We start from the raw sequence: 26,994 nt of genomic DNA on the forward strand, positions 1-26,994 counted from the left end.
AATTTAATATTGGTGAATGAAAGTTCACACTCACCCCCAAAAACAATTAATAAAATTGATTTTATTTAATTTTATTTTTTATTTTATTAAAATGCATAACCAGATTAGTGATAAATAAAAACACAGAGGATTTTTAAATAGCTTTTTAAAATTGTTTTTTTTATTTAAAATAAATAATTGATGATTGCAGCAAAAACGACAAAGAAAACAGAGAAGCTGAGACTAGCTGAAATCTTAATACCACTGCTTCCGACAGAATTGCATGGAGTTACTTGTGGAGTGTTATCGCAATAACCTGCGGAACATTGCAATGGAATTGGGTTCATTGATACAATTGAACCGAGTTGTGTGTTGAAGAATTTACAGGAGCCACTGTCGGTACATTGAATCGAAGAGGCACCAGTGACACCCACAGCTAAGGCATTTGTCTGCATTGGACAGTTACGGCAACCACATGATACTGATGCGCATTGTGCTGACAATCCATTCAATACACACTGGGAGAATTTACAATTAATATTTGGGGCGTAACGTCCTGGATTGTAGTTCTGTGCGAAAACATTCAATGCGCATTCACTACCTTGACAATTAAAGGAAACACTTGGATACTCACTAAATAGTTGAACTAAAAAATTTAATATTAGATATTGCATAAAATATGTGTTTATCTATTTGTATTTTTTTTTGTTTCGTACCTTGTGAATCGCAAGAATAATATTTTCCTGATCTGAATTGCATAGAGTTTTCACAACCACATGTATTATTTTGAGTACAAACTAATTATAATTATAAATTGAAATTAGAAAAACAGAATTTATAAATTTATATAAAATATCTTTACTTACCGCTACAGTCGATACCAGTCCATGATGGAAGACAATAAGCTTGCACTGAGAAAATATAAATAGATTGTAATAATAAAATTGAAAAAATAATATTCTTGACCATTGTTTTTATTTGTTTGTTTTTTATATATTTGTTACAGCTAGAAAAAATTTATAACTATACTTTTAGATTTTTAAATTTGATTCTATTTCTCTATTTAAAACGTTTTTTAAGTCTTCTCTTTTGTAATGAGGGATTTGTAATGAGGGATTTGTCTTTTTTTGGCAAAACCCAAAAAGCAACTGGTCGTGGTGAGGGAATAAAAAAACTTGTTTTTATTTCTTGACCAGAAGGTAATGAATATCACACAAAACTTTATTATTAGAGAATGTTTTAAATTAAACTATCTAATTGCTTTTAGATCTAATTTTACAAACAATTGAGATTTGATGATTTGATGATTGTTAGAAAAGGTTGAGAATAGAATACAAAAAAAAAAAAAAAACAAACATTAAATAGTTATAATTTATCATTCGAGTGGTCCAACAGACCAAAGTTTGTTTATTATATAAATACATACATAAATAATAGATCATATACTACTTTTTTTTTTTTTTCTCTATTTTTTTTTTTTCCTTTTCTTTTTCGAAGTCGAAAGTTATAAATGAATATCTAATGAGTGAAGACTAACTATCACAACTTGTTTTCTTTTTTTCAACTCCAATCTTGATCATCATCGTCATCCTTTTTCTTTGGTTCATCATCATCCATATCACCTCTTCTTGTAAGATTGTTTGACCAAGCATTGAGTAACTGAGTATCTCCGGAAAAGTTGGAAATTTGGAATGTATCCATCTTGATTATACTCTCTGCAATAACAGAATTTCCTATTGTTTTAATTCTGACCTCTTTAAATTTCATTAGTTGATTAATATTAATAAGTAAGTAAGTAAGTGGAATACGAAATCAACAACATGTGATTGTTCAATGATCATCATTACTACTGATACAATACCATCACCGACTTTAATATCCTTATGAGCATTCTTCTCAGCATCCAACCAGAATTCAAAGTGTCCCTTGACAGCGGGATGTAACGATGGCAGAGAATCATCGTGGAATCCAATTGGCAATGCCTTGCCAGTGGGTGAACCAATTGCCGCGGCCAGCGCACCGTGCTCTACTTTTTCAACTAACTTTGCTTCGACTCTATCTGCAGTGTGTAACACGATTCGAAATAAAAAGTAAATTAGAATCGATATCAATACCTACCAATCTACGAATATGAATAATATACCAAGTTATTTATAAATAACTTACCAAATTTATTTAGGTAACCTTTTGAGATTGCGGTGGCACGTGTCATCTTGGGTGGCACTTCATAACCGTCTGCATTGAAGTTTCTTTTGATAGTGGTATCTACATCGACAACTACAGTAAAGAATCGAGTGGGCAATTGATTATCATGAATCGATGGTTTCGTATTGATAAACATTGAATGCATCTTTATCTTTTTAACGACACCTTCAACAATGAAACCATTTCCTTTACAAATAGCTTCCTTTGTCCAAACTCCACTGTAATTGCTTGATGTTGACATCTTATTTGATTAATTCAACAACTAATATATATATATATATATATTAACACACACACAAATTTAAATTAACTTTTTTGTATTATTTGTAATATCACTTGTGTTTTTTTAATCAACAGATATTTTTTATTGTCATACCAACCCACCACCACCCCACTTGGTAAAAAATAATTTTTAATTAATTTAATTGTTTAATGAATTAAATTTGATCTTCACATTAAAACCAATATTAAATTTATTTACCACTATGGTTTCCTTTTTAGAGTATTTCATTGATTCTCCAACTTAAATTATCTATACAAGATATATCTATTCTATTTTTTAATTTGTAAATATTGATAACTTAAAGAATAATAGTCAGTCAGTTAGTTATGGAAGAAATATCATCGTCCACCTCATCTGCTGAAGATTTGAAACTATTGGGTAATAAATGGTTTGCAGAGAGAAAGTATGAAGATGCTATTCGAGCCTACTCCGAGGGTAGTCTAAAGGATGCGAATGAACCTGCATTCCCTTCGAACACAGCGGCGTGCTACTTTGAACTTGGACAATATGAAAAGTGTATAGAGCAATCAAAGCGTGCAATCGACATCATCGATAGGATAGCATCGAGCGATCCCAAACAGATTAGAAAGAAGAATGTCATTAGAATTGCAAGATCACTCTATCTATGTGCTGTCGTTGGCAACAAGTCGAGATTAACAGAGTATCTGTCGGCGTTACCATCGCTCTATGATGACGATAACGATATCAATGCCATTAGAAAACGATTAGTATCGATTGAAGAACCAACGGCGGAAACAGATCGGTTCCTCACTCATGAGCTTCCACGTATTTCGCCGGCAAGAGAGAACAATGCGATCGAGTACTTTGCAGTGGGACACGATACTGCTACCAGTGCATTGAAAGGCTACTGGGATGAATCAAAGCCTGTTGAACCTACGGAAAAGGATGGTCCATTACCGAGATTGGGTGAGGACCAGAGTGCAAGGCTACTATTTAAACAGCATCCAAAGCTGTCGTTCTTTTTCGGTGGTGTGAGTGACGGTCGTCATGTAATCTATACGTTGGCAGATGCTAGGCGTCAACTCGACGATATCAAAGGTCGTGACGATGTGAAGCTACACATTGTAATGAATGATCTATTACCCACGTGTTTGGCAAGAGATATACTGGTACTTTCAATACTTGCAGATCTTGGCGAAGCGGAATCACTGGAGTCAATCTACACTACCGATAATAAAGATAGATATGGTAAACTGGCAGTATTACTGTACTATATCTATTGTGGTGTCGTCATGCCATCGGATTCATTCGATCTATTGATGACTAGAATCGAGCGACTCATCGAACAAGGCAATACAAAAACATTGCCAGCATGGTTGGCTGTCGTCGACGATCAACAATGGAGTGCATTGGCAAAGGTATTTAGATATTGGCGTAAAGGCAACTCTTGGATCTCACCAAAGGAAATCTTAGAGGCTCACAAGCTGTCAACGTCGATGGATGTCCTCGACGCAGATACGCCGGAAGGAGTAACAAATCCGATAACTGCAATGAAGGATGAAAAGAGCAGGTTGATGAGTCAGCTCTGTGATCCTGCATTCCTTGCGCAAATGGGTCTACCAGAGGATAAGAAAGCAGATTTTATGAAAATGGTCAATAGCGGTGCATTGGATGATATGATGATGGGTGGAACTGCAACTACATTGCCACTAGCAGAGGAAACCGGTTTGCTATACGCTTCGAAAGTACTGCTACCTCCTGTGATCGTCGATAGCGATCAATATCAACAACAACTCGAAAGAATCTATCATACTGCTTGTCAAAAGAAATACGATTACAAAGATTCAATACAATCGGTGACCGAAGGCGTTGCCAATACATGGAAAACAAACATTACGATTACCGACGAGTTTTGGCGTGGTATTGGATGTTATACCTTTGATCCTATATCAGCTGTTTCAAACTTCTACGAAATGAAATGGGTTGGTGAACCATCACAAGACAAACCACGTCTATTTGATTACTTTATCAATGTATTCTATCAAGCTGCTCAAGGTTTGGTTGGATTGTCCAAGCAGAATGCATTGCTAATCGAACCGATTTCTGGAGATCTACATTTGGTGTTGGATGATATAGTAATCAATAAGAATCAACGTATCGCTAAGGGATATGCAAGTGAATTCGATACTATCTACTTGAGTAATGTACCGGATTACACTGGTTACATATCAATCTTTAGCAATATAGTGCTGTCACTCAAACGTGAACAACATTGTTCTGTTGCCTTCAATAGTCTACTTAATCCCGGACTATTTAGAAGTCTGGATGAAGTACTCAACACCTATCTTTTGATACCTTCAAAAGAGTTGCTTGCCAAACATATCGGTGTTGAGCATCGCTTTGGTGATCAGTGGTCAACCTACCAACACTATGGCTATAGTCAAGCTGCCACCTCGCTCGACAACCTCTTGAGTCGTGACGAACTAACGGCATGGCTCACCAAATTGTTTATCTCCATTGCCTTGCCAGCTCCAAATCCACCAATGCAAGCATGTATGGTGAACGCACCCAACAACATTTCGGTATTCTTTTGTCTCGTTAAGCGATTAGTTGATATTGGTTATCCACGTCATTGGCTACAAAGTATCATTGAACAAATAGCCAGTGGTTTCGTCAATTCCTCATCGACTTCAATTCATCCCAAACGTGTAATAGCTGTAACCAATACAACGGAAACAGCTAGACGATTCTCGTTGTGTGCTCTACAGTTAGAGTTTACCAATCAGGCAGCACTCTGGTTAGAGCATTGTGGTTTTCGTATCAGCTCACCGGTGCTACCATTGGCATCATCAATTCAACGTTGGACACTACCACTGACATTTACAGACCATGGTAGAGGCAACAATGAATCTCCTTCATTGATGGTTGTCATTGAGTATCCATCGATTTCCGAAAGTCAACGAATGAAGAAACACAACCCATTCAAACCTGAAATGGATGAAAAGTATCGTTATCAAATCGCTCTTTTACCGACCAAGGAAATAGCACAAATCCTATCGGTCATCGAATTCAGTCAAGAGAAAAGTACAGTTTCGTTCTGGTTGAGTCTTAAGGATATGGATCATCTTATTAATAAGAATTGCGTACTCTCTGTATTCCGTAAAGATCATTGGAAAGCAATATCCGCTCCAATTGTTTTATCATATTCTAAATTTTTACAAATCGTAATCAGACCAAAAAAATAAAAGACAATAACCATTTTATATATAAGAATAAGTGTTAAAGTTAAAACAAAATTTAAAACAGATCACATTTTAATCATTATATATATATATATTGTTTTTTTTGTTTTTTTTTCAACATAACTCTTTTGAATTCACAATCCCACACTCTCTCCGACCAAATCTTATAAATCTTTCAATTTTAAATAAGATAAAAATATTTCTTTTTGATTAATGATCCGAAAAAATGAAAATATTGTTTTAAAGAAAAAGTTTTGTTCTGGTGTCTACCAGATTATATTTTTTAATATTTTAAGTAATTTTTTTGAGATTAATGACTTTAACATTTTTCTAAATATCTTTCAAATTATGGTGCAATTGTGTGGTTTTTTTTATTTTTTATTTTGAATTTTTTTAATTATCTCCAATTTTTTTTAATCCCCGCTGACTTTCAAACAATTAAACACTCAACAATACCAACACATATTGTTTTGTATTATCAATTATTATTGTAATTAATAGAATCGACCGACTTGTTCTATAATTGTTTATTAATTATCTATTGTTTTAATTTTATTTATTTCTCTATAGATAAAATAAAATATATATATATATATTTCTCTATATTTTTTATTTTATTTTTTTGTTAACAAAAAAAACAAAAACAACAAAACAAAGTAATGTTATAGATGTAAAATACATTTTCATATTATTATCAAGATATCCATTAGATTAAATGCCTCAATACACAGATTCAGAGTTTTGGGATAAGTTTGTCATTGCCTATATATCTATACGTTTAATTCTATTAGCATGTATATCAATATTGATAATCCCACAGGTCTACTATGAATACAGAGAGATATATAAGAAAAAACTGAGGCAAATGGGCCCTAAATTTATTACATTAATCGCTCTTACTTTATTTCCAATATGTAAGTAATATATTAAAAGTTGTTTAACAAAATCATTAATCAATATATTATAATCTTTATAATACTAATATATTAATATAGTTAGAATAATTGATCAACTATCATACCTATTTACAATTCCGAGATCTGGTACTGGTTCTTGGGCATGGTTTTTCGGTGTGATCGGAACTTACTTTTTATTTCTGGAGTGGATGTATATCGGTTGTTTTTGGATTCAGCTTATATACACCTATTTCGTATCGGAATCAATCAATCTCAAGAACAGTAGGAGATGTTGGATCACTTGTTTGGTGTTAGCAACACTTTTAGCGTTGTGGGACATTGGTTTGTTGATTGGCGGTATGATCAATCCAGCGTCGGCAGACAAGTTCTATCGTGTCGGTTTCATTGTCACCTTGATTCTGCTTGGTCTCTCCATTCTTGGTCACGGCATCATTTTGGCCTATCACCTAAAGACACAAAAGAGTCGTATTCCAGGACTTGACCATGTAATCAAGCGTATTCTCCAGTTGTCTTGCATTCTTGGCGCCATTATCGTTTTGATTGTCTGCAGAGACATTGTCTGGTCCATCTTTAAACTACCTCACTCATCGCCTTACCGACACATCACCATCTTCCTCACGGCGGTTTGTGAAATTGCACAGAGTCTGGTTGTCATGCTGGCACTGACAGACTCTAGTCTCGCCAACTACTTTGCTTTCAAGAGGGTCTCGCATGAGACAAGAGTTGGCAATATCCAGAACAAAAAGAATGGCTCACCTATCGACAGAGAGTTCAGTAGCAACAGCTCAGTGGTGTCAAGCAGTAGTTCATCGCCTGAGAAGATCAAACATGCTGCAGAAGTTGGCAATCTTGCAAATGAGATCAACTTTGAGATACTCGATTCCGGTACCATTGACAGAGAAGATATAGAAGAAACATAGAGAAAACAAAAAAAAAAGAGCAATTCAACCAACAACATCAGAGTAGCAAACCAACTCTTCTTCTTGTTTTATTCCATTCGTCAATAGCGGTAACCCCAGAGTTGAGCAAATCATACAATGCAAAGTGTGAAAGTTCCAACAAAAACCTCCTTTTCCTTTTTTATATAAAAAAAATGAAAAAACATAGTTGTAAAACAATCTAAAAAAAAAAAAAATTTCAATCAAAACTGATCAACATCAAAAAAAACACCGATACTTTATGGGTGGAGGACATGTTTTTGGAATCGAGATTCACCTATGCAAACACCTGTTATTTTGTTGCTTTTTTCAAATGATGTCAACGTAGACGTATCAATAAAAAAACATAAAAATGTTATTCTTTTAAAATTGAACTTTATTGATAAAAATAAATTATTTTTTTTTTTTTACTTTTCTGATTGAGGGATGAAAGTAACATGTTTTTTTGATTTTTTTTCAGAAGGAGATTTAGTTGTTTTTTTTTGGGGAGATATATCTGATTCACCTCAACTGCATAGATTTGATTTATACAAAAAAAAAAAGACTATCTTTGTGTGGTTGGTTCTTGTATCATTCTTAAATCTAAACAAACAGAGGTTAACACTCTTTTTGATTCGTATTTCATTCATAAATCACTTTATTTACTCCCCAAATTTGGTTTTGGGTAATAAACAATTTGAGATATCGAACCAAAACATACAACCGACGTCCAATTCAACCACTCCTTTGGATATTTAGAACCAAAGACAAATCATGAACAGTATCTTTTGAGGCTCAAGGTAATCGATTTTTATTAATAATATTGTTGTTATTTTTTTTTTCTATTAATTAAAAGGAAACAAAAAAAAAACAAAAAAAAGGATGATCATGATCAATATATAAGTTCATTAGGGTCACCATTTTTTTTTAATTCATTCTAATTATATAACACTTACAACAATTAATAACTCTTTTTTTTTCTTTCACTTTTTTTTATTCATTTTTTTCAAAAAATTTTATCGATCACCATCCAAAATCAACTCGTTTATTATTGGTTGATCTTTAGTTTTATCAAAAAAAAAACCCCAAACACAATTCGAAACAAACCATCACCAAACAAAGCAATTAGACTTTCACCTCGAACCATATTTATTCGCACTATCTCATATCCATTTATAAATAGATTGTCACACTTTTTTCTGAAAAGTTTTATTCCTTTTTTTTCAAACGTTTTGTTTTTTTTACAGATAAAAATATAACTCTAAACCGTCAATCATAGCTTTATTTTTCTAAAAAACTATAACAGTATCTTTTTGAAAAAAATCTAGATTTTCGAATAGTCGCTGTTTTTTTTATTAAAAACCATCCAAAAAACCAGCCCAACTTCAAAAAAATTATTAATAAATTTTTTTGGTTTTTTTTTTTGCTTCATTTTTTGTTAAGCAAATTTCATATTTCACGCTTGTTGTTTCAACTCATCAGGAACATTCACCCCACTTCCACAAAACCTCCATTTACCACAACCACCATTTTTACAATCTGATCAAGAAATTACATATAAACTTTTTTTATCTGTCTGGATCCAAAGTCTTGAGGCTTATTTAAATTGTACTATTTTCTTTTTATATTTTTAATTTTATACCCAACAAAACAAATTTCAAATTATTTGATTGAGACAAAATCAAATCAATAGAATAGCCATCATCACTTTTTGTTTTTAAAAGAAAATTAAATATTTATAAGCTATATAATAGATAATTATATAATATAATAATATTTATTGATTCTATTATTTATTCCTATTTTTATTTTTATAACTAAACAATTGTATAATAGTAGTATAGCTTATTTATTTTTATTTATATATTTTTATTTATATAAATTTATTTAATATATATTTATATATTTTAAAATGGGATCGTATACAACTTCAGATACAGGAGATTATCTGGTGATTGTATTTTTAAGTATTAGAATTTCTGTTTTATTTGTTATATTTTTTTTAAATGCAATCCAAACTGTATTTGAATTTAGATATTTAAGAGCAACAAATAGACCTATAAGTCCTCGTTTCTGTACTTTTTTTTCAATTACATTCTTCCCACTATGTAAGTAAATCACTATCTATTATAAAAGTGGAAAGTTTCTAATTTTTCTTAAAATCTAGTTAGAGGAATCGAACAATTAGCTTATTTATTGGCATATCCAAGATTTGTAGCACCTTCACATGCCTATTTCTTTTCACTTTATGGAACATATTTTATCTTTTCAGAATGGATTTTCATTGGTAAGTAACCACTTGATATATATAAACTCTTTAGTTTTGATTTCTAATTAATCTATTTATTTTCTTTTTAGGATGTTTCTGGACACAATTATTATATACTTTCTTTGTGTCAACTGCTATCATTTTAAAGAATACTAAGCGTGCATGGTATACTGCATGGGGTTTGGCAGTTGTGTTTGGATTTTGGACTGTCATATTGAGTATTCTTTCATGGGCATCACCAGAGTCAATCGTTCATTGGATTACCTATGGTCAATTGGCATGGATTTTGGTCTATGGATTTGCTATTATTTTCAATGGTGTCATTCTTGTGAAATTTATGAAACAACAAGAAAAGCGTATTCCAAAACTTCAAACAACCATCGATAAGACCGTGCGTTTGGCGGCGACCCTTACCATTCTCTGGCTCTCAAGTATTGCTATTATCATTGGTTTCTCAGTAGCCGGTGTACCTGAATCGTCAGACTATTACTATTTCCAGAAATTCTTTATCTTCCTCATCGAAGTGTTCCAGGTGATAGTTGTCATGTTGGCACTCGGTGGTGAGACACCAATCAACTATATTTATTTCCGTCGTGTCAATGAATCGCACTCATCTGGCAGTGGATTGCACACCAAGAACAATAGCGGTGCTGGTGAGAAATACTCGTTTTCGTCACACGTTACCAGTGTTGGTCCACAAGAGGTATCGATGACCACCTTCTCAGTGGCAGCATCACGTGATCTCATGGAATCTGAAACATCATCAAACAACCAACAAGAGCAACCAAGCGCAACCATTCCATCACACATGAAAGACATCGAGTCTGGTTATGGACATAGCTCAACAAATGAACTTTTACACTCTACCGAACAACAAAACAAACAACTCGGCAATGCTCCTACCTCATCAGATTCATCATCATCAACATAATAACTAAGCAATATAATATTAGCTTTAAGAAATATATTTATAAATAGTTTCTTTTGATCATATAATAATAACAGAGGTACACACCACACTCACACATATATAGAATTCAACTGATCAAATTTTTATTTATTTTTGTTGATTTAACGTGTGTGAGATTTAAATCACATACAATCAAATTGTTATGAAAACATATGTATTTAAGAATATATGTAAAAAATGTTGTAAATAATAATTGTATAAATAAATAAAATAATATGATTTATAAAATTAATATATTATCTATTATTATATTGTTATATCTGTTTTTATTTAAAGATGGTAATATATTTTTTTATTAATATTCATTAAAGTTACTTATTTAAATTATGATTAAAAGATTGTTTAGGTGTACCAAGTTATTTTGAAATACCAAAAGAGAATATATATATTTGTAAAACAGGGTACTCTGTAGATTCAGAAGGCAATCGATTTTGTAATGACCATGAAACGTGCGAAGGTGTAGTTTGCCCTGGAAAGAGAACCTGTAAAAACTCGAATGGCTTGCCAGTGTGTCTATTGATCGAGTCAGAGTGTCTACACTGTCAGTCAGATCAAGTGTGCATGTCTATAAAAGGTCAGCTAAAGTGTTTAAAGGGCACCGGAGTTCTAGTAAACATGACTGATTACAAAAGAAAAAAAGAGAATTGCATCAAAGTTGAAGAGAAATATAATTATATAAGAAACACCAGTTGTTTTTTTGTTACATGTCCAAGCTCAATGATATGTGTCTCATTAAGTGGTTCTCCATACTGTGTACCTATAAATAAAATTTAAATAAAACATATATTTTGATTAATTTTTTGTTTGGTTTTTAAAAAAAAAAGCGGGAATTTTAAAGATAAAGACTTCAGTTGATCATAATTTTTAATTATTTGTTAATTTAAAACATTTCATCATGAAGATATTGGTTATAGCAATAATAAAGTAATGAATTCTTAATTATAGAATCAACAAACATTAAAGTCATTTTTAGATGTAAATATCAATCATACATATTTAACCACACTGTGATCGTTTTCAGACCCACAAACCAACCACATCTATATTACATCCGTTTAAATCATTGCACTGTTTAAAAAAAGAAATAAACAACAAATCATTAACTTCATCATCATCAACGTTTCCCACATACTGTTGGTGTCAGTTTAATCATAAAATGTTGATTTTATATTTGTTTATCTTTTAAAAGTGGTGAATTCCAAATTTGTGGTATATATTTAAAAAACTCTTCCCTTAAAAGGAGAGAAAGTTAAGCAGTAATCCCACAACCAAATAAACTTAATCAATTAAAAATAATTAATATATAATTAATAAACAAAATAATCATTTAATTGGTTCAAATAAAAATAAATGGGAGTTTATTATTAAATTAGAGGATAAGCTTAATAAAAAAAGGAAATTTAATGATTGATTTCTTTCTTGAAATATAATATAGATTAATTATTGGATATCATTATCACTCAACTTTTTAGCTAACTGTTTGTTTTAATGATTATATCCAATCTAAAACATGAAAAATATCATATTCTTCAAATCATTCTAAATTTAGAGAATTTTCGCTTTGTTACGCGTTTTGCTTGATAATATTTAATAGGTCAAAAATATTATTATATATTTTGGATGTATAATTATCTCATACTTCATCATGAAAATGGTGATACTCATTACAAACCAACCATCTATAACATCATCAATACTACTATTACAATTGAAAGAGTAATGTTTGACTACTGTTCAACACTGGTGTGAATCCATGAATTGGATATTGGCAATCATTTTTATTCGATTCCAAGCAAATCAATCAAATGTATATATTCACCCAACTACTGTAACCATTTTAAAACAATAGTGGTTAGAGTTAAGAGAAATCAGTGGTTGTCACATTTAGTGGTACATATATATATATATTTAATTAAATTGTGTAATGTAATTGGTAAAGCTTTACCACATTGTTCAAATGATTTTGAACTACTATTATAATCGTAGCGCTCACACGCACATATATAACAACTTTAAATTGAAGGGAAGAAATAAGTTTAAACATTATCAAAAAGAAAAAAAAAACAAACAAACACCAATTTATCATCACAATACGTATCATCCAATGCTAAGTTCAATTTAAATTGTAGTTAATCGTTTATTGAAAATTCAAACTCTTGCCATTATCGACCTGTATCTATATGAATGCATAGTATCAGATTGAATCATCAGATGAAATTCTCTAAAACACTTATGCATTTTTAAAAACTACATATATAAATGACAACACCACCAACAGCAACAGTATTTCATTCTTTAAAAAATTTACCAAGAGTGGCAACATATCTATCTACTATTTTAAATTGATAACGGTTGGAAATTGATTAGTCAACTATTGTGTTCAAGTATATATGTATATTTTTAATAATATATTGGATGTGGTTTATAAATGTGTGTGAGTATCGGTGGTAAGGTGTGTTTGAACGTATTCATCTGATTGGAGGTGTGAAAAAATAAATTTGTTTTTCATAACAGCAAATCTATGATTGGGGGTAGGTATGTAGGATGAGTTGAATTTGATATCAACACACCAACAATAAATACAATGATCATTTGTTATTTATATTATCGATCACCTATTGAAATTCATACCCACCCGACTCATCATGTATCATCCTCACCTGATAACAAGATCAACAATTCACACACCACATTCTGTATACTGTATTTCAAATCACTTAGAAGTTGTTTTTTTTTCTGTTTTTTCTGTTTTTTTTTTAATTCTTTATATATTTAACATACTATTATGTGTTCAATTATATTAACTATAGCTCCAAATGGTCAGGCAAAGTGATGATGAATGTCATTTCAATTATCTTATAATAGACTATTGTGTGAGTGTTTGTGTACCCATATCGGTTGTTTGTCTGATAGGCGTTTTGAAGTGTGATGAGCTTGCACCTATACTTGTTTTATTTGTTGTGTTTGTTTTTATTGTCAATCAATTCACTCTCTGATTATTTTGTTATAATAGATGTTTGTTTGTGTTGAGTGTTTGGGTTATTGTTGATGATTTAAATTAGTTTGCCATTTCAAACAAATACTATTTGTGCCCTATAAAAAAAAAAACTCTACAATCTAACACTTTTTTTTAACCACTTCACATTTTGTACTACTGTTTATTTATTACACCAAGATCAAATTGATAATTTCCATCCATAGAGGAGACAAGTTGCACCAAAATTAAATGAATTTGGAACATATACTATTACATATTAGGGGTAATCATCATACTGTATCCTCTAACTTTTTAAGGGCGTTGCATAAATTTTAACATTGTATGAATGCAAATTCCTTTAAAATAGACCTGAATCTCATAAGTTTAATTCATTATTCAAATTTCTCATTATATAAAGAGAACCAAAAAAAAAACTATATATATTTTTAAATTTGTACATACATTTATATAAATTATTATTTATTTTTATTCTTATTAAAAAAAAACATTTAAAAAACTATAAATATTAAAATACCACTACTACCATTATTACTGTAACACATTCCCGAGCTTTTAAATATTTCTCAATCTTTTCTAATTAATATTACCAAAGCCATTTCGAAATGGCTAAATTAATAATTGTTTATTTACTCTTATTACTGAGTTGCACATTATTTATAAATGGTATGGAAAACTAATTTTTTTACATTTTCCAGGATTGGAAATACTAATTATTTGTTTTTTCTTTTTTTTTTTTCTATTTTTTTTTTTTAGTCCACTCCAACCTGTCCAGCCAGTTGTGACGATCATAATGCTTGTACTGCTGATTCTTGCGACACTGTAAAGGGTTGCTGTGTCAATACTCCAATCACATGTGATGATAAGAATGCTTGTACCTCAGATTCCTGTGATTGCGATAAGGGTTGCGTTTTCACACCAATCTCTTGTAAACCAAAGGATGCCTGTAATATCGCCTCATGTAGTAACTCTACTGGTTGCGTTCAAACACCTATTAGTTGCGATGATGGAAACAAGTGTACTGTAGATTCCTGCGACTGTGAAAAGGGCTGCCAACATACTCCTCTCAGTTGCGATGATAAGAATGCTTGTACCTCAGATTCCTGTGATTGCGATAAGGGTTGTGTTAACACTCCAATTTCATGTAAACCAAAGGATGCCTGCAATATCGCCTCATGTAGCAACTCAACTGGTTGTGTCCAAACACCAATTAGCTGTGATGATGGAAATAGATGTACCAATGATTATTGTGATGCCGTTAAGGGCTGCCAACACACTGATGTTAGTTGTGATGATAAGAATGCCTGTACCTCAGATTCCTGTGACTGCGATAAAGGTTGCGTTAACACTCCAATAACATGCAAACCAAAGGATGCCTGTAATATCGCCTCATGTAGTAACTCTACTGGTTGTGTCCAAACACCAATTAGCTGTGATGATGGAAATAGATGCACCAACGATTTTTGTGATGCCGTTAAGGGCTGCCAACACACTGATATTAGTTGTGATGACAAGAACGCTTGTACCTCAGATTCCTGTGACTGCGATAAGGGTTGCGTTAACACTCCAATCTCTTGCAAACCAAAGGATGCCTGTAATGTAGCCTCATGTAGCAACTCTACTGGTTGTGTCCAAACACCTATCAGTTGTGATGATGGAAATAGATGTACCAATGATTATTGTGATGCTGTTAAGGGCTGCCAACACACTGATGTTAGTTGTGATGATAAGAATGCTTGTACCTCAGACTCCTGCGACTGCGATAAAGGTTGTGCTAACACTCCAATTTCATGTAAACCAAAGGATGCCTGTAATGTAGCCTCATGTAGTAACTCAACTGGTTGTGTCCAAACACCTATCAGCTGTGATGATGGAAATAGATGCACCAACGATTTTTGCGATGCCGTTAAGGGCTGCCAACACACTGATATTAGCTGCGATGACAAGAATGCTTGTACTGCAGATTCCTGTGATTGCGATAAGGGTTGCGTTAACACTCCAATCTCTTGCAAACCAAAGGATGCCTGTAATGTAGCCTCATGTAGCAACTCTACTGGTTGTATCCAAACACCAATTAGCTGTGACGATGGAAACAAATGTACCTCTGACCAATGTGACTCTGTTTTGGGTTGCATCAATAAACCAATTTCATGTCCACCAATAGACGCTTGCAATGTTGGATCATGTAACAATGCAACCGGTTGTATCCAAACACCTATCAATTGTGATGATGGAAATAAATGTACCATTGATTCCTGCGATTGTGTTAAGGGCTGCGTACACATTGATGTTAGCTGTGATGATAAGAACGCTTGTACTGCAGATTCCTGCGACTGCGATAAGGGTTGCGTTAACACTCCAATTACCTGTAAGCCAATCGATGCCTGTAATGTAGCTTCATGTAGTAACTCAACTGGATGTATCCAAACACCAATTAGTTGTGATGACAACAACGCTTGTACTGCAGATTCCTGTGATTGCGATAAGGGTTGCGTTAACACTCCAATCCCATGTAAACCAAAGGATGCCTGTAATGTAGCCTCATGTAGCAACTCTACTGGTTGTATCCAAACACCAATCAACTGCGACGACAACAACAAATGTACTTTCGATACCTGTGACTCTGTTAAGGGCTGCAAGAATACACCAATCAACTGTGATGATAATAATGCCTGCACTGCAGATTCCTGTGATTGCGATAAAGGTTGCGTTAACACTCCAATTTCATGCAAACCAAAGGACGCTTGTAATGTTGCCTCATGTAGTAACTCAACTGGATGTGTCCAAACACCAATTAGTTGTGATGACAACAACGCTTGTACTGCAGATTCCTGCGATTGCGATAAGGGTTGCGTTAACACTCCAATCTCTTGCAAACCAAAGGATGCCTGTAATGTAGCCTCATGTAGCAACTCTACTGGTTGTATCCAAACACCAATCAATTGTGATGATGGAAACAAATGTACTGAAGATTCCTGTGACTGCGATAAGGGTTGTATTCACACTCCAAAGAATTGTGACGATGGAAACAAATGTAAAATCAACACCTGTTGTGTAGACACTGGTGACTGTCAATCCGTGGATGTCAACTGTGATGATAAGAACTCTTGCACACAAGATCTATGCGATAAATCGATTGGCTGTTTCCATCCACCAGTCCAATGCAATGACTACAATGCCTGCACCTTAGATTCATGTAACAACGCAACTGGCTGCGTACACACACCAGTCTCATGTCAACCAAAGGATGCCTGTAATGTTGCCTCATGTAATAATGTAACCGGATGTATCCAAACACCTATCAACTGTGATGATGGTAATGCTTGTACCGCAGATTCCTGCGACTGCGAAAAAGGCTGCGTACACACTCCAATCCCATGTAAACCAAAAGATGCTTGTAGCATTGCCTCATGTAGTAACTCAACTGGTTGTATCCAAACACCTCGCAACTGTGATGATGGAAATAGATGTACTGTAGATTCCTGCGACTGTGATAAGGGTTGTATTCACACTCCTCTCAGTTGCGATGATAAGAATGCTTGTACCTCAGATTCCTGTGATTGCGATAAGGGTTGTGTTAACACTCCAATTTCATGCAAACCAAAGGATGCCTGTAATATAGCTTCATGTAGCAACTCTACTGGTTGTATCCAAACACCAATCAATTGTGATGATGGAAACAGATGTACCAACGATTTTTGCGATGCCGTTAAGGGCTGCCAACATACTCCTCTCAGTTGCGATGACAAGAACGCCTGTACCGCAGATTCCTGTGACTGCGATAAAGGTTGCGTTAACACTCCAATAACATGCAAACCAAAAGATGCTTGTAGCATTGCCTCATGTAGCAACTCTACCGGTTGTATCCAAACACCTCGCAACTGTGATGATGGAAATAGATGTACTGTAGATTCCTGTGACTGCGATAAGGGTTGTATTCACACTCCTCTCAGCTGCGATGACAAGAACGCCTGTACTGCAGATTCCTGCGACTGCGATAAAGGTTGCGTTAACACTCCAATAACATGTCCAAACAAAGACAAGTGTAATGTTGGATCCTGTAAGAACTCAACCGGATGTATCCAAACACCGATTATGTGTGATGACAACAACAAATGTACTGTCGACTCTTGTGATCCAACCAAAGGATGTCAATCGAAACCAATCACATGTCCCAACAAAGACAAGTGTAACATTGGTGTTTGTGACTCTGTAAAGGGCTGCAGTACCACTCCTCTCAAATGTGATGATAATAATCCATGTACTGAAGATTCGTGCGACTGCGATAAGGGTTGCGTTTTCACTCCAATCACCTGTAACGATAACAACGCATGTACCAACGGTGTATGTAACAACTCCACCGGTAAATGTGACTACACTGATGTCTGCTGTGATGACAACAACAAATGTACTACAGACTCCTGTGACAAGAAGAGAGGTTGTCAAAACAATGCAATTACTTGTGGTATGTATATTAATATTAAATAACACTTTTTCTCTGAATACAAACTAATTCTCTACAACTTTAGATGATAACAATAAATGTACATCCGATTCATGTGATAAATCAATTGGTTGTGTTTACAAGAACATCACTTGTTCACCAAAGGACAAATGTTCAGTTGCAAGCTGCGATCCAAGAAAGGGATGTGTTCAATCCGATATCTCTTGTAACGATAACAACGCCTGTACCGCAGATTCCTGTGACTGCGATAAGGGTTGCGTTAACAAACCAGTTCAATGTATTGCCAGTGACAAGTGTCATACTGCCTCCTGCGACAAGTCTAAGGGCTGCCAACAGATCCCAATCAACTGTGACGATGGAAACAACTGTACCATTGATTCGTGTGACTGCAATAGAGGTTGCATTCACACTCCAGTGAGTTGCGGTGACGACGACTGCGATGACAACAACAAGTGTTCGACATCCTCATGCAATCCAAAGACTGGAAAGTGTGAGACCTCCACCTTGAAGTGTGACGATGGCAATGCCAACACCTGTGACTCCTGTGATGCCAAACGTGGCTGTGTATACACACCATGTAACGACAACAACAAATGTACCATTGACACCTGTGGAGCAAACGGTAAATGTGTATTCACTCCAAAGAATTGTGATGATGGTGATCCCAAGACCACCGACAGTTGCGACAAAAACACCGGTCAATGTGTAAACAAATGTTAAACTCAAACCATCATTTATAAATATATATCTTTTCTCAACAAATCAAACCAATCACATTCACCCAATCCAACAATATTTATTTTAAAAATCCAACTTTCAAAGTTGGATATTACATTCTTTTTTTTAATATAATAATAATAACTTTTTTTGTAAATAAATCATAATTTAAAAATATTTATCAATTTATTTTTCAATTGAATTATCAACATGAGGTGGAGACTTGTAAAGTTTTAAAATGGAAATATATATATAAAAAGAAAAAAAAAATAATAGTAATAATAAAGTAGGCTGACTGAAAAAAAATTCTTATGATTGAAGGTTTAAATTATTAAAATGTTAGTTATTTAACATTTCCAAATTTTGTATTTGTGTTGGTTAGAAAAAAATGGAACGGAGGAACTTCATTCCAGAGCAAAAAATGAAAAATTGAAAAAAATTGAAAAAAAATGAAGAGAACAAGTTCCATTATTCTTTTTTACAACTGATTTTTGTTTAAATTAGATAGTATAATTAAAAAAGTCAATAAATAATGCAATCTTTGAGACGTCTTTCAAACTCTATCAACTCTGTAAGCTCTGTATTAAATAGAGCATCCACTTCCACAAGATCAATCTGTTATCTTAACAACAAATCGATTTCTTCATCAACAAATACTACCTCTTTATTTAAACAAACCAAACCTAAATTTGCAATCATCAATTAGAAACTACTGTTGGTAAGTAAATTTATCTACTCTCTTTTTTTTTTTTTTTTTTGTTGGTAAAGTAACTATATATCACTTTTTTTATGACCACCTCTAATAAAATTGATAAAATGGTTATAAATAACGAATGAAATTTCATTTTCAATCATTATTTGTATATATTTGTCAATTTGATTGATTATTTTTCATAACTTAATTTTGTCACTTTTTTTTTTTCTTCGCACCACCATCTACAGCCAAATAAGTAATTTATTTAGTGATGATCAAATTCCAAAAGAATCTCGAGACAATGGAATTTTTTTTTACTTAGTCATCATCATTATTTTGGCATCCTCTTTCATATTCCACACTACTTTTTTTACAAACAAAAAAAACAATTTATTTTTTTATTTTTATTTTATTTTTCAAATTTATTTAATTTTCCTTGTGGTTGTTCATCCACCCTTTTTTATTAGTGAACAAACATTTTTAACATTATCATTTTTATTTTCTCTTTTTTTTAAAAGCAATCATAACTTTGAATTATTAGACATGACTGGTCACTGCCACAAGCACGAACAAATCCGTATTAGAAAGCAAGCTCCAAAGTTCCAAGGACAAGCTGTCGTCAACGGTGAATTCAAGGATATCTCTTTGGATGACTACAAGGGTGAGTATTACAAAAACACAATAATTTAAATTAGCGTATATTTAATAAAATTTGTTTATATTAATATGTTTTTTTTTTTGCAAATTAATTTTAGGTAAATACGTTTACTTCTTCTTCTACCCATTGGATTTCACTTTTGTATGCCCAACTGAAATCATTGCTTTCTCTGAAGCCGCTGAGGAATTCAGAAAGATCGGTTGTGAGATCATTGCCTGTTCAGTAGACTCTGTCTTCTCTCATTTGGCTTGGATCAACACTCCACGTAAGGAAGGTGGTTTGGGTGGTATCAAGTTCCCAATCTTGTCAGACATTACTCACCAAGTCTCCAAAGATTACGGTGTATACATTGAGGAGGACGGTCACACCATCCGTGGTTCATTCATCATCGGAAAGGACGGGTATGTATAAAAAACAAAACAAAACAAAACAAAACTACAATCCAATTGGTTTATAGATATTAATAATTTACACTTTTTTTTTTCCTTTTCCTTTCATTTTTTATCTAATTACAGTTTGGTCAAGCACATCCAATTGAACGACAACCCAGTCGGAAGAAACGTTGAGGAAGCTCTCCGTCTCGTCAAGGGATATATGTACACTGATGTTCACGGTGAGGTTTGCCCAGCCAACTGGAACCCAGACAACAGCAAGACTATGATCCCAGATCCAAAGGGTTCAAAGGCTTACTTCCAATCTGTCAACCAATAAATAAATTAACAGAGAGTTCCACACCTCTTGTTTGTATAAAAAAAAGAACATCTTTCTATTTAAATATAATCTTTCTTTACATAATATAAAATATCTTTACTCCAACAAAAAAAAACATTTAAAATATCATATGCTCATCTGCAGAACAAAGATATAAAAGTCGTACAATGTACAATCGTAAAATGATCACAAAAGTTTATATTTCTGCTAAAAAATGATTTTTTTATCTAACAACATGTGACGCAGCACAAGGTACAGTCGAGTATACTAATTATCCATTGTATACATGCAAGTAAGTAAATAAACTATAAATAGATTTATATTCTAATTTGATTTGTTCAAAAATTAAGGACTGTCGATATGAAATGTGCTCCACCAACAGACACCACAGTTTTATATGTCACTCCTATCAACCAAACTGGTTTTGAATTCAAAACCTACCAAAATATGTCAGACTGAAAAAACAATCTTGTAGTAGGTTCAAACCAATGTGGTATTTGTTACAACCAACAAATGAACATAACATTTCAACAAATAAAAGATCAATGGATTTCGTATCCTTCAACATTGCATTACTATTATGTATTGTTTAATTATTCTTTTAAATAAATAAATAAAATTTATTATTTATAAAAAGTTTATTTATTATAGATTTTCTTCTTTCTTAAAGTTAATTGTTACAAAAGGTTGGTCTCCATATTTATATTTAAACATTTCTTGTCCTTCTTGGAAATTTAGAAACTCTATGATAGTAAAAAGTAATTGTTTATAAAATTAATTTATATTCCAATTTAGTTTAATACATTATACAAATTACCTTTATTACATTCTAAATGTTCACATAACTTTTGAAATATGGATTCATCTTTCCAAAAGAGAGTTGTTTTTGGATGGAATAGTTTTCCATCTATGACTGGAATTTGAGCATGAGGTATATGTACCAAATCGCCATTAGCCTTGATTACATCTCTAGATTTACATTTTTCATAGGGCAACAATTTTGTTAATAAATGAGTTCTTTGTTGATCTGATAATTTATCATTAAATAGAATCTCGAGCTTGGTGCACCCTTCTTTATTGTTATGATGTAAACTTTTGGGAGGAGGAGTTGATGTAACTTTTATTGGATCTTCCATTCTTTTTATTATTATTTATTAATATTTGTTTGGAACACTAATTAAATAATAAAATTTTGTGAACATTAAATTAAAATGGACCCTTTTCAAAAGTTCGGAAAAGGGAAATCTTTTTTTATTTAATTTTTAAATTTGTTAACCCCTCTGTAGCCCAAATCGTTTTTATCCTTTTTTGGATATTAATATTCAATAATTAATTAAAAACAAATAAAAGTTGATGAATTATTTTATAATTTTTATATATTTTCTTTTATTTATAATTATTTGAATACTTTCGAATCTGAAATTTGAGCATTCCAAATCATTTGGTATTGCATACTATATAAAAGTTGAACGAATGGTTGACCAATAAATACGGTAATCCACATGACTACATTTCCAAATCTTGTTTTCTGTAATATTGGAAGTTGTGTAAAATATACAAGACCAACTAAATATTAATTATTATTATTATTATTATTATTAGAGTAAGTAAGATGTTAGAATAGAGAAAACAAATAATAATAAAATAATTTACATACTTTGAAGAATCATTGTTGTAGATAGAATCGGTCTGACGAATTTAAAAGATAAAACCATAACAATTTCATGTAAAAGAGCAGATAGTAAGAAAGTAGAGATGAATGCACCGAATTTGTTCATCTTTACGGTGTGCATAGAGTCGGTATATACATGACGTAGCATCCATTTGTGAACTGGACGATTCCATCTTCTCCACCACATATCAAATGTAGTTGCATTCCACCAATCTTGATAGAATTCTCTATCAGCAAATCTTGTAATCTCAGCAAATATATTTAATAAACAATGGAATACACCATAGAATCTATAGATAATAATAATTAATGTTAATTAAAAATAAATAATGTAATAGCAAAAACCTAATTAATCATTACCCTAACATCCAAAGACTCATAGCTGGTAGTGAAAGTCTAACAACCAATAACATAAATGGTTGACGATCAACATCTTTATATAATGGATTACAGTAACATACTATAACAAAATAAAATGACAATTAATAATTAACAAATAATGGTTGATATAAAAAAATAATAGTAATATGAATATTTACACATTAAATAGAATACAGTGAAAGTACCGATAAAAGCAAGAGTTTCCTTTAGAACATAGGTCCAACGAATGGATGGAGTTCTTGGGAAGTATGGTTCGTATACCAAAGTTGGAGCAACCAAAAAGAATGAGAAATGCTTTAGTGAAACATTGGGAATAAGATCACGTCTGGTGATTGGAGAGTTGTTTTTGCTAGCTTTGACCGATCCTCTCTTTAGCGAGAAGTTAGTATACCAATAGGAGTGATTCTTCATAGTGTAAACACATAGTTGTAATCCAGTACCACCACTAAGAACTAATAATAATAATTATTTAATAATGTTGGAAATTTAATTATTATTTTGTTTTTCTTACTTACTTGGTGATAGGTTATATTGGAATAGAATATCACATGTCACATAGAATGCTGTTATTTGCCATGCAAAGTAGATCACTACCGAGAGCCAAGCTGGAATCTTGTTGTTGACAAAGAGACGAGTGGAAATGTAGGTGACATAACTAAAGAGAACCAATCCAATCCAAACAAAGAATCCTATGTACCACTTGTCGACTAGCCAGTAGAACAAATCAAAGTCCATCGGAGTGCCATACTTGACATAGTGTTCTGCCATCATTGAGAATCCAACCATTACATAGCAAATAGCAATATAATTAAATGTTCCCCATTGAATATTTGCATTCTGTGGTGTACTAATAAATAAAATAAAATAGGTAGAATACATTGTATATAAATATTAATATTATTAAAGGTGTTGTAGTATCGTTTGATGTGTGTATTTCAACTAACGTTAATAAAGATTCTCTTGGTTTTGAAATGGCAGAGAAACGTTCCAGTGATGGTGAATGTGGAGCTTCATCGTTGTTTGTCTCATTGGATTTCGGAGCCGATAGAAAAGAGGAGGATGATGGCGAAGATGATCCAGATGTATGTTGTTGTTGTTGCTGTTGTTGCTGCTGCATTGATTTACTCATCAATTCACTCAACAACTTTGGAGAGGATGATCCAGAATCACCTGAATGTCCTTTATCTTTTTTATTTCTTTTATTTATACTTTGCATCTATTTATCAATATAATATATATATATGATAATATATAAATAAATGTCTTTACAAAAAAAATAAATAAAAAAATTTACAAATTAAAAAAAATGAAATTGAATAAATAGTGTTTGATTTATATATATATATATTTAATGTTTATCTAAATGTATTTATCTGATTGATTGAGTGTCGTTTAACAAATATATTATTTTACAAAAAAATAAAATAAAAATGAGAACCACCCTCATTAGTTTTTATATTGTTTTTTAGGGAATAGGAATTTCATTGAAGTTGATTTAATTTAATTAAAAATTATTTATTTGATTTTTTTTGTTTTTTTTTGATTTGAATAAACAACTGGGTCAAAAAAATTATTTTTTTATATTAATTTTTTTACATTATTGTTTTTTCATTTTAAATAATACTCTTTTTTATTTATTTATTTAATATTATTACTAAAGAACGCGATTGTATATAGTTAGTTAAATAATAGTAATATATTTATATTTATAATAAACCTAATAACTTTTTATTTTTAATTGTTTTTTATTTATTTTAATAGTAATAAATTATCAATATATATATAGTAAATAATAATTCATTTTTGAAACATGTCAAGACAACTTAAACTAGAATTACAACCAGGCAAAAGTTTAGGTGATTTCATTTTGGGTATGACGATATCCGAAGCATTGAATGTAATCAAGCCTGGAAATGTTGCTGTAATCAATAAAGTCGATATTATATTTAATGATGCCGTATGTATTTACTTTAGTTTAGTTTAGTTTAGTTTAGTTTTGCTGATTAGTTGTTTAAACGAATTCAAATTGATATTAATATGATAATTTAATTGAATGTTATGAAATTAAAACGATTATTATATAATTAGGATCCACTAAGTATTGATATTGTACTTAAATTGGTTGACGATGGTGTTTTACTCAGATTTGCACCGTCTTCACAGAGATTGCGAGTGATTGAGATCTTTGATGTTTCAAGACTAGCACTTAGCTATCGTGGATCGATCTTTTCGAGCTCTGACAACATTGCATCGTTTGTAAATATCTATTCAAAGTTTGGACCGTCGTATCCAGGTGATTTCAACGCCAAGAAGAGTGTATATCATCTTCATTACCCTGGATTATCATTTAGTTTTCCAATTCCACCCAAGTTTAACACATTGTACAGTGAAGGAACAGAGTTACCAGTGGAGCTACCCGATGGTTCTACACCTCTAGTTTCAAAGATATTCATATATAGCGGATTACAAATGAAAACACCACTCTCTGTATTACCATCTCAAAATGAAGAGATCATTATTTGTGTAAGTAGTTTGCTATTAAATAATATGTTATAAACATTGATTGGTATTAATTATTATTTATTATTATTATTATTAAATAGCCAAATATAGGAGTTTATTTTAGTAAGAAAAATTGTATATTGACATTCAATTCTACACCACAAGATGTTCTGAGTGAATTGGGACCACCATCAAAAATCTATCACAAGGAGGAGGACAATATGAAGATTCACACCTACCAGGTAGAGATGACACCGGCACCAGATTACTTTTACAACTATTTCCACTTGGGAATAGATGTCCTCTTTGATTCAAAGAGAAATACCGCCAAGAAATATATATTCCATACAAACTTTCCAACTCATTATGAATTTAATTTGTATGTAATTCTTTATTTATACCTAAAAGTTAACTTTTAGTTTACTAACCTTTCTGCTCTCTTATCATTATTAATGATATGATAACTTATATTAGATATTCAAAATGTTCATTTAAGATATTAGATAATAGCAATAACTCCAAGACAATATTTGAGGCACTTAAGCATCTTGCTGAAGGTAAATTCATACCAAACAATACACCACCTCAACAACCAAAGTCATCACCATCCACCACCACCAATGATAATATAAATGCAATTGAAGCAAATAATAGTAATGGAAAACAACAGAATAACAATAACAATAGTAGCAATAGTAATAATAATAGCCAATCACCTCTATCTTCATCACCATCGAGTCTATCTATATTGCCATCATCGTCATCAATGTCGTCGGCTGTTGGAGCATCATCAGAGATTCAAGCACGTCATGATGCAATCATTGATCAATCTATCCAAACAATTCATCCTGATATGAAATGGGAGGAAGTCCAGAATATCTTTGGTAAATCAGGTAAACCAGTTGTCAACAACAGAGGTTCCATTTCAAATCCATTCGGATCCACTTATTTCTATGGTTATCCAGGTATAATATTTGAAGTAAGTTTTATTAATAATAATCATCCAATAATGTTGAACATATTTAACTAATAGTAATAATAATAATTTTTATTAACATCTTTTTTAGATTATGAGAAATCAATATATTTCATCAGTATGTCTTTTCGATGACTCACCAATCTATGTAACCGATTTGATGGGATCAGGTGTAAACAATCATAATCAAAATAATAGTATGATCAGTGGAATGAATAGTCATATCGATAGTATTGAAAATGGTTTTTAATAATAATAATAATATAAATTAAATTGCTTCGTTCTGTACAAATTTTTATAAAAATAAAACACACACATAATCAACATTACATTTTTAAAAAATGATTTTGACTTTTTATTAATTTGTTTTTTATTTTAAAAATATTGTTGTTGTGATGGTAAAAAAAGGTGTGTGTATGATCATCTTTCTCTAACAATTTATTTTTTAAAATTATTATTATTTTTTTAGTGTATTAAACT

General features: G+C 32.0%; 10 protein-coding genes across 10 annotated transcripts; 6 read left to right on the forward strand and 4 right to left on the reverse strand.

Annotated features, from left to right (window-relative positions):
- Window positions 1-164: 164 nt before the first annotated feature.
- Window positions 165-948, reverse strand: PPL_07203 (uncharacterized protein; the record flags this gene model as incomplete). Its single annotated transcript, XM_020578041.1, has 3 exons — window positions 165-625; window positions 696-776; window positions 846-948. The coding sequence occupies 3 exons, from the start codon at window positions 946-948 to the stop codon at window positions 165-167; spliced, it is 645 nt and encodes a 214-aa protein (XP_020432489.1).
- A 591-nt stretch (window positions 949-1,539) lies between these two features.
- PPL_07204 (uncharacterized protein) lies at window positions 1,540-2,425 on the reverse strand (the record flags this gene model as incomplete). The annotated part of the gene is made up of 3 exons (XM_020578042.1): window positions 1,540-1,733; window positions 1,841-2,038; window positions 2,146-2,425. 3 exons carry the CDS (start codon window positions 2,423-2,425, stop codon window positions 1,540-1,542), a joined length of 672 nt encoding a protein of 223 aa, XP_020432490.1.
- Window positions 2,426-2,793: 368 nt separating this feature from the next.
- On the forward strand, window positions 2,794-5,673 carry PPL_07205 (uncharacterized protein; the record flags this gene model as incomplete). The annotated part of the gene is made up of 1 exon (XM_020578043.1): window positions 2,794-5,673. The coding sequence occupies one exon, from the start codon at window positions 2,794-2,796 to the stop codon at window positions 5,671-5,673; it is 2,880 nt and encodes a 959-aa protein (XP_020432491.1).
- Window positions 5,674-6,385: 712 nt separating this feature from the next.
- Window positions 6,386-7,507, forward strand: PPL_07206 (uncharacterized protein; the record flags this gene model as incomplete). Its single annotated transcript, XM_020578044.1, has 3 exons — window positions 6,386-6,464; window positions 6,666-7,072; window positions 7,289-7,507. 3 exons carry the CDS (start codon window positions 6,386-6,388, stop codon window positions 7,505-7,507), a joined length of 705 nt encoding a protein of 234 aa, XP_020432492.1.
- A 1,909-nt stretch (window positions 7,508-9,416) lies between these two features.
- PPL_07207 (uncharacterized protein) lies at window positions 9,417-10,704 on the forward strand (the record flags this gene model as incomplete). Its single annotated transcript, XM_020578045.1, has 3 exons — window positions 9,417-9,612; window positions 9,672-9,791; window positions 9,863-10,704. 3 exons carry the CDS (start codon window positions 9,417-9,419, stop codon window positions 10,702-10,704), a joined length of 1,158 nt encoding a protein of 385 aa, XP_020432493.1.
- A 2,298-nt stretch (window positions 10,705-13,002) lies between these two features.
- PPL_07208 (EGF-like domain-containing protein) lies at window positions 13,003-18,923 on the forward strand (the record flags this gene model as incomplete). The annotated part of the gene is made up of 5 exons (XM_020578046.1): window positions 13,003-13,026; window positions 13,554-13,616; window positions 14,495-18,203; window positions 18,268-18,480; window positions 18,619-18,923. The coding sequence occupies 5 exons, from the start codon at window positions 13,003-13,005 to the stop codon at window positions 18,921-18,923; spliced, it is 4,314 nt and encodes a 1,437-aa protein (XP_020432494.1).
- A 1,234-nt stretch (window positions 18,924-20,157) lies between these two features.
- prdx4 (peroxiredoxin) lies at window positions 20,158-20,983 on the forward strand (the record flags this gene model as incomplete). The annotated part of the gene is made up of 3 exons (XM_020578047.1): window positions 20,158-20,275; window positions 20,370-20,673; window positions 20,788-20,983. 3 exons carry the CDS (start codon window positions 20,158-20,160, stop codon window positions 20,981-20,983), a joined length of 618 nt encoding a protein of 205 aa, XP_020432495.1.
- Window positions 20,984-21,572: 589 nt separating this feature from the next.
- On the reverse strand, window positions 21,573-22,119 carry PPL_07210 (uncharacterized protein; the record flags this gene model as incomplete). The annotated part of the gene is made up of 3 exons (XM_020578048.1): window positions 21,573-21,581; window positions 21,665-21,726; window positions 21,801-22,119. The coding sequence occupies 3 exons, from the start codon at window positions 22,117-22,119 to the stop codon at window positions 21,573-21,575; spliced, it is 390 nt and encodes a 129-aa protein (XP_020432496.1).
- A 260-nt stretch (window positions 22,120-22,379) lies between these two features.
- On the reverse strand, window positions 22,380-24,252 carry PPL_07211 (membrane bound O-acyl transferase family protein; the record flags this gene model as incomplete). The annotated part of the gene is made up of 6 exons (XM_020578049.1): window positions 22,380-22,549; window positions 22,641-22,945; window positions 23,022-23,115; window positions 23,195-23,488; window positions 23,552-23,883; window positions 23,981-24,252. 6 exons carry the CDS (start codon window positions 24,250-24,252, stop codon window positions 22,380-22,382), a joined length of 1,467 nt encoding a protein of 488 aa, XP_020432497.1.
- A 594-nt stretch (window positions 24,253-24,846) lies between these two features.
- On the forward strand, window positions 24,847-26,991 carry PPL_07212 (UPF0183 family protein; the record flags this gene model as incomplete). Its single annotated transcript, XM_020578050.1, has 6 exons — window positions 24,847-24,993; window positions 25,125-25,559; window positions 25,640-25,917; window positions 26,013-26,517; window positions 26,606-26,756; window positions 26,984-26,991. 6 exons carry the CDS (start codon window positions 24,847-24,849, stop codon window positions 26,989-26,991), a joined length of 1,524 nt encoding a protein of 507 aa, XP_020432498.1.
- Window positions 26,992-26,994: the final 3 nt, after the last annotated feature.

This window comes from Heterostelium album, assembly GCF_000004825.1.
Source record: "Heterostelium album PN500 unplaced genomic scaffold PPL_scaffold6, whole genome shotgun sequence".
NCBI lineage: Eukaryota > Evosea > Eumycetozoa > Acytosteliales > Acytosteliaceae > Heterostelium > Heterostelium album.